Consider the following 13,165-nt stretch of genomic DNA (forward strand, 5'->3'; position numbering starts at 1 on the left):
CTGCAAGTAACTCAACACACAGTCCTCTGCTGTCGGGTGTGTGTGTGTGTGTGTGTGTGTGTGTGTGTGTGTGTGTGTGTGTGTGTGTGTGTGTGTGTGTGGTGATGCTGTGGATCCAAATAGAAACCAATAGAAACTCCCGTTTCCTCCATCAGTGGAGACTCCGCCCACTACATCTAATTCAGCCATAAAAACTATAAAACAATCTGTTTTTTGTGACGATGAAGAGGCTTCGAAACCAGCAAAGCTCTTTTTACTTTTACAAATTATAAATTTTTAATTGCAAGTGCAAGAAATATGCTACATAACTGTCTTTTTATTCCGGCATTTAAAAGTCACAGAAACAATGTGCGAGGTGCCCCGCTGTGGTTGCTGAGCTGTGATTGGACGAATGCTGTGTGTTTTATGAGTAAAAGGGAGAAAGTACTGAACATTGGTGTCCTTTTGTGTTTTTCAGAAGAGCTCCCATTGAGAAGAAAGTGTGACTCATCCGTCCTCCTGTCCTCCGACACATGGCCGACCCCGAGGACCCACTTTAACACACATACACAGAGCTGAAGGGTTGGGGAGACACACCCACGTTCAACCTTCATGAACTCATCACACCCCTCAGGTGAGTCTCCACGAAGCTGCCCAACAGCTGCTGCTGGTTTATAATGGTGGATGTCAAATGTCTGTTTATTGGCATTGTTTTGGTTCGTGAACTGTTTCTTTCCACACATCTCTGTGTTTACTGTGTCAAAGTTTCAGCTGAGCCCGTACAAGCAGCTCAAAGTCCCGTCGTCGGGGTTGGGTCACAGAGATATGTGAGAGTGTTTAGACCCCGCTGTGATGATGTCATCATATTTAAAGGCAGGGTGTCGTACACCGGTGGTGGGGGTGAGGGAGGGGGTGTGTGAGAGAGATGTGGATTTGAGGAGGAGGACGGTCGTAGCAGATCAGAGGAGAACAGATTCGACGGCAGGGATGTGATCGGCTGATCGGGTTCGTGGTGAAATCCTTTTGGTCAACAATAACTGAGTGTGGTGGTTGAAAGGTGCTGGACGAGAGAGAGTTAAGGATGAATGAGACTTGAAGTTAGTCTGCTGAGCACTCATTCATTACTCCGTGAAGAATTGAAATGGTAGTTCGACATCGTAGTTGTGATAATAAATAAAGAGTGATTTAAAAACTGCCATACTAGCAGCTCAGTGAGGCACGTGAATACAGTCTGGCAACTCGGCTCGTAGCAGCGCTTGCCCCGCCCCTCCTTCACTGTGATTGGACGGCTGGTGAGAGCGGCGAGCGCAGAGGTGATGATGCAGGCCAAACCACAGGGGTGTGTCTCAAAACAGCGTTTTTGCATACGAATACTTCATACTTGTGCGTGAATAAGTGTGTTCACATGGAAACACGCCGTGCACTATGAAACTCCAGGAGTCTGAACATCATGACTACGTAACGGCCAACCTGTTTTCAACCTGCAGCTGCAGAAGAAGCTGCGTGTGCCCACACTAAGAAGTGTTTATTATTATATAAGTCACACGTAAAAAAAAAAAAAAACAGTCCTCCGAAGCTCAGTTCTGGGGCTGTTCTGGACGTACAGTGCATCCGGAAAGTATTCACCTTTTCCACATTTTGTTATATTACAGCCTTATTCCAAAATGGATTAAATTAATTTTTTCCCTCAAAATTCTACACACAATACCCCATAATGACAACGTGAAATACATTTTTTTGGAATTTTTGCAAATCTATTAAAAATCAAAAACGAAAAAAATCACATGTACATAAGTATTCACAGCCTTTGCCATTACACTCAAAATTGAGCTCAGGTGCATCCTGTTTCCACTGATCATCCTTGAGATGTTTCTACAACTTGATTGGAGTCCACCGGTGGTAAATTCAGTTGATTGGACATGATTTGGAAAGACACACACCGTCTATATAAGGTCCCACAGTTGACAGTGCATGTCAGAGCACAACCCGAGCCATGAAGTCCAAAGAATTGTCTGTAGACCTCCGAGACAGGATTGTATCGAGGCACAGATCTGGGGAAGGGTACATTTCTGCAGCATTGAAGGTCCCAATGAGCACAGTGGCCTCCATCATCCGTAAATGGAAGAAGTTTGGAACCACCAGGACTCTTCCTAGAGTTGTCCGCCCAGCCAAACTGAGCGATCGGGGGAGAAGGGCCTTAGTCAGGGAGGTGACCAAGAACCCGATGGTCACTCTGACAGAGCTCCAACGTTGCTCTGTGAAGAGAAGAGAACCTTCCAGAAGGACAACCATCTCTGCAGCACTCCACCAAGCAGGTCTGTATGGTAGAGTGGCCAGACGGAAGCCACTCCTCAGTAAAAGACACATGACAGCCCACCTGGAGTTTACCAAAAGGCACCTGAAGGACTGTCAGACCATGAGAAACTAAATTCTCTGGTCTGATGAAACAAAGATTGAACTCTTTGGCCTGAATGCCAAGCGTCATGTTTGGAGGAAACCAGGCAGCGCTCGTCACCTGGCCAATACCATCTCTACGGTGAAGCATGGTGGTGGCAGCATCATGCTATGGGGATGTTTTTCAGCAGCAGGAACTGGGAGACTAGTCAGGATGGAGGGAAAGATGAATGCAGCAATGTACAGAGACATCCTTGATGAAAACCTTCTCCAGAGCGCTCTGGACCTCAGACTGGGGCGAAGGTTATCTTCCAACAGGACAACGACCCGAACCACACAGCCAAGATAACAAAGGAGTGGCTTCGGGACAACTCTGTGAATGTCCTTGAGTGGCCCAGCCAGAGCCCAGACTTGAACCTGATTGAACATCTCTGGAGAGATCTGAAAATGGCTGTGCACCGACGCTCCTCATCCAACCTGATGGAGTTTGAGAGGTCCTGTAAAGAAGAATGGGAGAAACTGCCCAAGAATAGGAGCCAAGCTTATAGCATTATACTCAAAAAGACTTGAGGCTGTAATTTCTGCCAAAGGTGCTTCAACAAAGTATTGAGCAAAGGCTGTGAATACTTATGTACGCGTTATATTTTCATTCTTTATTTTTAATAGATTTGCAAAAATTTTAAACAAACTATTTTCACTTTGTCATTATGGGATATTGCGTGTAGAATTTTGAGGAAAAAAAATGAATTTAATCCATTTTGGAATAAGGCTGTAACATAACAAAATGTGTAAAAAGTGAAGCGCTGTGAATACTTTCCGGATGCACTGTAGTTTTCTAATAAATAATAAATTTAGCAATTTCTGATCACCCGATATCACTCAGGCTTAAAATTAACAACTTCTGGTTACTTCCCCATCTGTGTCCTGTCTCAGCCCCACCCATGTCCTGAGTACAGATACAGATGATTTTGTTGGTTTAACAGATAACAGATAATGGCGCACTCGCTCGTCCCTCGTGTTTGATTGAATGCGATGAACAGGAGGTATGTTAACAGGTGACGCATTCAAATGGCAGTTTTGTGACATCACAAACTTAAGAGAAAGTCCAAATAGCATACTTGCTGAGGATGTGTGCGTTTCGACACGTCCGCGGTATTTCCAGCACCCACACCTGCTTTATACTCAAAGGAGAAATGGAAACCTGAATACACACAGTCTGGGACCTTTAATCTCAGCGGGTGTATTTCAGGGGGGTTGGGGGGTGGAGACACACCATGAGGTCGTCGTGAGCACGGTGTGAGTGTGAGAGCTGATCCCAGCAGGTTACCTGAAGTTAGCTTCCTGTTTCAAGAACGACTCACCTCCCGTTTCCTCCTGCAGCTCCTACAGAGCCCTGTTTGTTTCAGCCAGTGTGTGTGTGTGTGTGTGTGGGTGGCGCCCTCTGCTGAGTCTGACAGGAGTCGCAACACACAGGGGAGCGTCTCCGTTCATTGCATTTTTTTTTTTTCAATACCGGTAAAAAGCTGTCGTGCACGGTATGATAAGCATCCATTTGAATGTCACGGTGTACCACTGCAACCCTAATGCCACGTTGAAGCGCAGCTAAATTTAAAGACGAGATTTCTAACACAACACCCCAACGCGCACTCATCGGTGTAATGATAACGTTAGCGTTTCCCTCTAACGTGTCTAAACTTAACCTGAAGGAGCCAAAAGGGGATTTTAAAGCCTCTCCTTATAGTTTTTATCCGTTTTTTTTACTCAACAATTGAACCACGTGCGTAGTAAAAACTTCCCAGTGACCTTAAATCTGCAATAAATGGTATTGTCGACCACTAGGTGGCAGCAGCAACAAGCTGACATATCGTCATCCTTTAAGCTGATAGCAAACAGCTGCTTCTTTAACCATCACACTCTCTTTTAACCCATTCAATCCTGGGATCGACTGTGTGTGTGTGTGTGTGTGTGTGTGTGTGTGTGCGCGTGTGTGTGTGTGTGTGAGTGCATGTGAGTGCGTGTGGGTGTCTTCGTGTGTCTGCGTGTGTGCACTTGTGTGCGCGCGTGTGTGTGTGTGTGTGTGTGTGTGTGTGCGCGCGAGTGCGTGTGTGTGTGTGTGTGTGTGCGAGTGCATGTGAGTGCGTGCGGGTGTCTTCGTGTGTCTGAGTGTGTGCGCTTGTGTGCGCGCGTGTGTGTGTGTGTGTGTGTGTGTGTGTGTGTGTGTGTGTGTGTGTGTGTGTGTGTGTGTGTGTGTGCGCGAGTGCGTGTGTGTGTGTGTGTGTGTGTGTGTGTGTGTGTTTGTCCAGACACCTGTCCAGACTGGCTGTAATTTGGTTGTCATGGATACAGATATAGCGCACGCCCGCACGCACGCACGCACACACACACACACACACACACACACACACACACACACACACACACACACACACACACACACACACACAGACACACACACACAGACAGCAGTGTGACTCCAGGGGTTGATGCGCCTCAAATAGAAACGCAGAGATGAGTCATCTGCTGAGCTACTGCAGTATACACACACACACACACACACACACACACACACACACACACACACACACACACACACACACACACCTGTTTGGTATGTTGGACCACAGAGATGTCAGACATGTCGGCTGCTCGCTGGTCATATCTCCGGGACTTTAAAGGAGGATTTAAGAGAGTCTTGAATAAATAAGGAGAGAAGTGGATGTGAGAGCCGAAAGAACACAGGAAAGGACTTCTCTCTGTTTACATCTTCTCCTGCTTCTACGCATGCAGAGGACACACAGAGCTGGTGACACAGGAAGTGAGGATGACGAGGGGGATGAAGGTGATGAGGAGGTGGCGATAATCAAATGATTCAAAGAAACATTTCTGGAAAGGAAAGAACGACAGATAACCGAGAACAATCAGTGAAATGTGATCACACGCAGCCTCGTCCTTTATTATTATCGTTCTTCTTATTATTATTATTATTATTATCGTTTAATCCTTGATCTCTGGGTTTACCGGCAGTCACAGACATCCCATCATACTCTGTTAAAACACTGGGACCTCTTCTTAAAGCAGCGCCTCACTCAGGGCTCCAACAAACAGCGCTATAAATAGCAGCCAGCAGTTTCAATTAATAATATCCCCTCTGACAGTACGAGCAGCGCCGCGTCTGGTTCAGAAGAGACGAGATTCAACACACCGCTAACATGTCAGATGAAGTATGTCAGGTTGGGATTACTCACTGTAAATTCATATTTCATGTTCAGAATTGAACAAAATACTTAAATTTTTTTTTTTTTTTATCCGTTCTGAAGAAGAACAAGATTTTGGATGTTTAAATAGAGCTGAATGTCATTGTGTTAGCCTGCTAACGTGTACGTCCTGAATGAGGAACAGTTCAGTCACACGTGTTTTGGTTTTATGATGTTTCAGTCCCTCCAGAATTTAACTGAGTTTTTTTTAGATTGTTGGGATCAAAAATGTTTGATTCTGTCGCTGTTTTAGTTTTTTGCTGTAAAATTACAGGAATTAGAACAAATTTCAAGTGTAGATTTTTTATTTATTTATTTGATTTATTTATTGAACTTAGAGAACCGTGAGGCTCAAAGTTCCTACAAGGTCCTAAAAGCTGCGTATGTTTCCAGAACAGACCGTCTGTGACTGGAATATAGAAACAAGGACTACATCAGCTGTCAAAATAAAAGCTTTAGATGCTGTTTAATTCATGCTCATTCAACACATAGACCTGCTGGATGAAACAAACAAAGAGACGTCTCTGACAACTGGACGTGTGGAGAAAACTCATTTAACATCCAGTAATATGGAATCACTTGTTTGATAATAAACATTTAATCAGATCATTTTAATGTGAAGACCACATTTCCCACAAACCCCATCACTTCCTGTTTCTCCTCTTGTTCCGGTTTCCTCCATGAACAGAGTTTTATTTGGTGAAAACAGGAGCAGAGACTTTCTGGATGGAGTTATTTTTTGTAATAAAGTCAGTTTTGTCTGAAAAGATTTACTTTATGTTTTAATACTTTCAGCTCAGATTCTGATGATGATGTTTTTTTTGCGGAAAAAATCGTGGGAATTTAAAACAAGGGCGGCACAGCGGTGCAGTGCTTAGCACTGTCGCCTCACAGCGAAAAGGTTCTGGGTTGGATTGCGGGCCTTTGCCTTTCTGTGGTTCTCTCCGGCTACTCCGGCTTCCTGCCACCGTCCAAAAACATGCACCTCCGGTTAATTGGTGGTTCTACAAATTGCCCTTAAGTGTGAATGGTCTTTGTTTCCGTCTGTCTGTAAGTGTTGTGTGTTCAGGATAAAGGGGATATAGATAATGGATGGATTTAAAACAAATTGCAAACTCCCTCGAAGATTGCTTGAATTTGTGTTAATTCTTTTGCAATTTCCTGGAAGGACATTGCTCCCGTTACACGTTGGAGGCCTGAGTTCTGCAGGTGTGAACTGTGTCTGGATGATCTACAACGACTTAAACACGACTATAGTTATGGAAGCAGCTCAAATAACAATCTTTTTGCAATATTTCCAATTTTTCTTTGAACATTCTTCAATTTGTCTTTAATATTTTGTGAAAGTTAAAAACACATAAAACCTGGTGGATGATAGCCGGGTGCAGCGATTACAGACATTATTATACTTTAGAAATCCTCCTTGATTATTTCACACTGTTCATTTCACATGTAACAAGGTGTTAGCATCGGCAGTCGTAGCCTCAAACACAGAGGAAGAAGAAGGCCACAGTCCCCGCCCACACACTTTGATTGACAGATTATCCCTGGGAAGTCAGTGCAGAAACATGAAAGCCCCCCCCCACCCCCCAGCTGGAGGCTTACCGCTCCCTCTCACTCTCCCAGTCTATTTTTATCTCCAGCTCCTCCTCCACCCTGGCAGGCTATTTTCAGCTCAGCTCCCTCCATCAACCCCCCACCTCCTCTCTTAGTAAATGTCCCCTCCCCTCCTCTCCTCTCCTCTCCTCTCCTCTCCTCTCCTCTCCTCTCCTCTCCTCTCCTCTCCTCTCCTCTCCTCTCCTCTCCTCTCCTTGTTTCCTCCGTCCTCCTTATTGTGTGTTGTGAAATTAAATGAGCTGTTGTTGACTTTGTCTAACTTCCTCTCCACCCAGTGATCTACTTTCAGCCCCTCCTCTCTCCCTCTCTCTCTCTCTCTCTCTCTCGCTCTCTCTCTCTCTCTCTCTCTCTCTCTCTCTCTCTCTCGCTCTCTCTCGCTCTCTCTCTCTCTCTCTCCCCCTCTTTCTCTCTCTGCGTTCATTCAGCAGCTCAGACATGTCACAGACACACACCCTGTCCACATGCTCCTCTCAGACAGTGGATATCAGTGTTCTGCAGCGTGCCGATCTCCTCTCCTCCCCGGTCGGTTGGTAGCGGTGTGAGAGGACGGCGTGGGATCCCCGGCTCATTAATCCGAGCGGATCGTGAAGTCGCCGCTCATTGTCTCCGGCCTTCCTCTCCTTCTCTTCTTCTTTTCTTCCACTTCCCTCCCTCTGTCATTCTCTCAGCACTCCGTTCTAATTTTGGAAACATGGAACCTCGGGGAGCGCTCTCCCAAAGCTATTTACATCCTCGCCTCTCCTCCTCCTCGTCCTCCTCCTTCCCTCCTCTGCCTTTCGTCATCCAGGAGGAGAGCAGCGTGAGGTTCCTTTGATGCTCCCTCTCCTCTCCTCCATCTGTGGGTCTGTGTTGTGCTGTGAGCTGTGCGGAGCAGCGAGGAGGCTGCAGCAGCTCAGACCAACTCTCCTGTCAGTCTTCGGCTTGTGGAGCCGCTCAGTCTGAGAGGCTGCACCGGGTAACCGCATGTCACCGACCCCCCTGCTGGTTCTGGTTCTGCTTGTTGGGTTTGGTTTGCTAAAGACTGAGGGGATTCAGAAGAAAGCAACTTTCTTCTTCCTTCTTGAACGCTGACAGATGAGTCCGTTGCGAGGATCAGGACTGTGATGAAGACCAGACTAACTGACCGCACAGTCACGCTTCAGCTCATTTCCTCTTTTCCCTTTCACGCTGAGCATTTTCATTCCTGAGACCACAACATTGAGGAGGAGGGTTTAAGCGAGGAGCGTCGGGATGAGCTGAACATCCAGAAGTCTGCCTGCAGACTGGATTACGCGATAAGAGCATGGTCGAGCTCCTCATGGATGTTTCTGTGGACTTCATCGTGATTTTGGAGCCAGTTTGAAGGCCGTTTCACAACAAGCACAGACCTCATCTGCTGGTCATTTTCAGTTGAGTGAATCAGCTGCAGTGCTTTTCACCCCTCAGCACCTCACACCCATACTGAGCCATGCCTGAGTCTCAGAGGAGGACCTGACCACTGTTTTGGTTACAAAATAAAGCGCCCGCTGCCGTCTTGGCATGCTGTTGCATCCCACGGTTTCAGGATTGTGCGCCATGTTGCAGACCATCTATGAGACTGAGTCCTGTTTCTCCTCTGCCAGCACAGACAGCCATCACCAGCATCTGGAGCTCCTGAGTGGCAACAGGAGCTCCAGCGCTGCCATGCCCACCTCCGGTGAGTCATCTCTGGGAGAGTAGAAGCGCGAAGGAGGGGGGCGGGGGGCCCCCCCTCCTTCGCGCTTCGCATGTGCTGCGCGCCCAAGATTTGCTCAAACTGATGAATAATTTTGTGCTTTTGCAGGGAAGCTTTTTGCCACGCGTGTTGGGGAGCGTGTGATTGTGTGTCGGGGACGGTTGCACAGAGACAACGATACGGTGTCAGATGGAAGAGACAGGTGCATTCAGACGTGGTGAAAACATCAGGAAGTTAGTTATTGACGTTTGCCCCGCTTATCGACAGCAGCTGCGACACATCGATGGACATTCAGATACTTCAGAAACCTTAGCGGCACAATTTTGCATTAAAATGTAATCCAAAATACTAAAGAGAGATTTTTAAACGCTTCATTAATATCATTATCTCTGAATAAACGTCCATAAATCTGCTTCGAAATAATAGAAAAACCAAAATACCGAATTATGAGTTGTTTGTTGATGCTACTCTGTGAGCAGTTTCATGTAAGATGGTAGTTACTGAACTGCAACAAAGCTTCCACGGGGAGAAATCTGATTAAATCTGAACATGTGATGTGAAATTGTCACAAAATATAATAAAAAGAAAGTCACATGCCAGTAAGAAGGCCGCTCAGCTGAGTGCTGTATGCATGTCGAAAATACACTAAAAATAGTACAGAAAATGTTCAGACACCTGCCGGAGTGCAGGTGAGACACGATGCAATCTGTTGTTTGGGGAACTTTTTGGAGCTCCGGAGAAGGTTTCTTAAACACCGCAGCAGGCCTTTTATATTCACAATATTAGTTATTTATGCAACGCTCGAACACGTGTCCGGATGCTAGAACGATGTCGGCCACGGAGGTTTAGGTGAAGGCTGGTTTGTCCGACGTGTGGCTGCCACGGTGAGGTGATCTGGGGTCAGAGTGGCTCAAGGCCATCGCTCCCTGCCAGCAGGTTGTTACTTGGTAAAAGGAGGATGTTCATTCGGTCTAATCTTGTTTTCCGCTGCAATTAAAGTGTTGGATACATGTGTTTTATATATATATATATATATATATATACACAAGAATATATATATATATACATATATAACAGAAACTTAATTCTGTTGGTGATGTCACTGCATCCTCTGCTGGAGTTTCAAAAACAACAGGCTCATCTGATCATCCACTGATGTGGAGTTCCTCTAAATGGAGGATTTGCAGAATCAGCTGCTGTTACAGTCGTTCACGGTGTGATAAATGTTCCGGTGGGACAGTATCACTGCACACGCTGTTTCATTATTATTATTATTATTATTATTATTATTATTATTATTATTATTATTGTTATTGTTGTGGTCCAAAAACCTTACCGTTCACTGGAGGTGTGTGACGCTCAGCCAGACTGTACGTTAAACTCACACGCTGATGTCAGCACCCTGAAGATGAAACAGTTTGGAGGCGGGATGTGGAAAATGACTTCAACGGCGCATTTTATGATTCACGTTTAAAAAAAAAAAAAAAAATCAAGTTTTTTGTTTGTTAAACGTTTTTGAACGGGACACAGACTTTAAGGATTCTTGAAGATGTTTGATGTGTTTCCTCCTTTGAAAAAACTCTGCGTTTGTTACAAAGTGGATATCCGTTGTCGAGGACAACGTCACATTCATTTATGAGATGTCCAAAGTTATCCCACGCTGTTTTTTTTTTTTTTCTCTTTTTCGGCGTGTGGATATGATCAGTTTCATTTTCTCTGCAGTATATGTGTGTAGCGCCCTCTGCTGAGTCTGATAGGAGTCGCAACGTGCAGGCAAGTGTACGCCGTGCAACCCGGTATTACGGAAAAACGTGAAATAGCCACGCTTTGGCCTCTTTAAGCGTGAGTTTCACGTTTTCCTGTCGTGGACGAAAATTAAATCTACTGCATCAATACAGCCGCGGGATTTACAGGAAAATTAATCTTTTAGGAAAAAGAACGTGGTTGGGGTTATGAAACAAAAAAAAACCCTCAAGAACAATGTTGTCACCTCCTGGATTAAAACTTAAGTTTACAAAACGTGAAACTGTCACACATAGAGAGGCCAAAGCATGATGCTGTTTGTACCGTGATACTGGTTCCGTGATGCTGGTTGTACCGTGATGCTGGTTGTACCGTGATACTGGGTTGTACCGTGATACTGGTTGTACCGTGATGCTGGTTGTACTGTGATGCTGGTTGTACCGTGATACTGGGTTGTCCGTGATACTAGTTGCACCGTGATACTGCTTATACCGTGATACTGGGTTGTACCGTGATATTGGTTGTACCGTGATGCTCGGTTGTACTGTGATGCTGGTTGTACTGTGATACTGGGTTGTACCGTGATACTGGGTTGTACCGTGATACTAGTTGTACCGTGATACTGGTTCTGTGATGCTGGTTGTACTGTGATGCTGGTTGTACCGTGATACTGGGTTGTACCGTGATACTGGGTTGTACCGTGATGCTCGGTTGTACCGTGATACTGGTTGTACCGTGATGCTGGTTGTACCGTGATACTGTTTGTACCGTGATATTGGTTGTGCCGTGATGCTCGGTTGTACCGTGATGCTGGTTGTACCGTGATACTGGTTCTGTGATGCTGGTTGTACCGTGATACTGGTTGTACCATGATGCTGGTTGTACCGTGATACTGGTTGTACCGTGATACTGGTTGTACCGTGATACTGGGTTGTACCGTGATACTGGTTGTACCGTGATACTCGGTTGAACCTTGTACTGTGCTAGTTTGTAGCGGTTTGGAGCAGGAAATGATCATATTTGGATGGACGAGCAGGGGTAGGAGCCAGCGGTGGATCTGACTGATCTGATTGGAAACCTTGACAATACTACGTCCCGCCCACCGATAGCTGGATGGACCTCCAGAAAACTAATAAGAAGGAGTGACTTTAGCTAACAACACTGAGATAACTGCTGGACACATTTTATTGACTTTGTATTTGATGAGAGAAGTTGAATGGGAGTCTATGCAGCTGGAGGCTTTTTGGAGCCGACCTCTAGTGGCACTCGCTGGTATTGCAGCTTAAGACTTACTCAAGACACAGCTACCAACACTTTTACATCTAGTCTGTGGTGCAGACCGAAACATTAAAGCTGCAGACTGTAAAACAAAAGAATACGAAGAGATCCTGAATCGTTGTTTCTGCAGAGTTTGGCGATGACTTGTTGAGGGATCCCCTTCAAGTTACTCGTAGACGTGAGACTCCTTTAAAGTATAAAAATATTGATCAGTGCAGCTCTGAAACTGTGTTTACTCCCCGTGTAGTTTGAGACAACATCCACTGATGACCTACAGTCGGCCAGCCCGTAATACTTGGCCCACCACTGTCTATAGCAGCACACATGTGACTCCTCTCCCTCTCTAAGCTTCTAATTTGTCTAGAGTACACACAGCCATTATACTATTTTTACCTCCCTCTCCCTCTCGCTCCGTCTTTTCTTCCTCTCTCTCTGTCTCTATGTCTCCTGGCTTTTTTTAGAGTGTTTTGCAGGGTTGACGTCATGGTGCCTATTTTCTTTTAGCAATGCAGAACGAACAAGACAGAGGAGGGAGAGAGAGAGTGAGAGAGAGAAAAGAAAAGAGGAATATTGGTTTCCAGAAATACCTCCCAGCTGCAGCAGCGACTCGAACACAGAAAAAGGGAGACAAAGAGTGAAAAGTGCTTCGGTTGGACTGCAGTCTACAGACTCCTGTTTTTCTGCTTCCATCAGCTCCATGCAGTGTCGGAGACTCTCCGCATGTTGTTGTGTTCCTGTCAAAGCCAGAGGTGGTAAATCCTCCATTGGTGTGTTGTTCTCCACAAATATTATAAATCCAGTGATACGGTCCAAAGACAAAGAGTCATCGCCTAATTTATGGTTTAAGTGTCGTTTTTTTTTTTTTTTGGATCATTTCTGTTACTGAATCTGATAAGTAACAGAGAATATTACAAAATTATAATTTCTCAGACCCTGAATAAAAAAGACAAAAAAAAACAAAAAACATTCACATTTGAGAAGCTGAAATCAGAATTTTTTTTTTTCTCATTTTGCTTTAATATTTTGACTTCTTGAGTGAGTGTTTGAATGAAACGTTAATATTTTGTAGGTATGGACTGAAATTAGTGGACTAACTGGAGTTAGTTGAAAACTTCAAGGACCAAACATTGGTATCAAACGATGCTTCAGATCCTCAGTCTGGTTCAGGTTGTGAACCTTTACTGAAATATTATCTAATACAAAATAT

General features: G+C 45.1%; 1 protein-coding gene across 7 annotated transcripts in view; it reads left to right on the forward strand.

Annotated features, from left to right (window-relative positions):
- Window positions 1-13,165, forward strand: part of hdac5 (histone deacetylase 5) — a 57,751-nt gene that overhangs the window by 11,907 nt on the left and 32,679 nt on the right. For 3 of the 7 annotated variants that reach the window (XM_069177650.1, XM_069177649.1, XM_069177651.1), the window contains exon 2: window positions 458-613. In XM_069177650.1, coding sequence (XP_069033751.1) covers window positions 592-613 — 22 coding nt within the window. In that variant the 5' untranslated portion in view covers window positions 458-591. Of the gene's footprint in view, window positions 1-457; window positions 614-7,458; window positions 8,920-13,165 lie in introns of those variants that run through there. The other 4 variants (XM_069177644.1, XM_069177645.1, XM_069177646.1 and 1 more) reach the window with 2 other exon arrangements.

The sequence above is a fragment of the Embiotoca jacksoni genome, unplaced genomic scaffold, assembly GCF_022577435.1.
Source record: "Embiotoca jacksoni isolate LCO1_2020_lvr unplaced genomic scaffold, fEmbJac1.0.p SCAF_76, whole genome shotgun sequence".
NCBI lineage: Eukaryota > Metazoa > Chordata > Actinopteri > Embiotocidae > Embiotoca > Embiotoca jacksoni.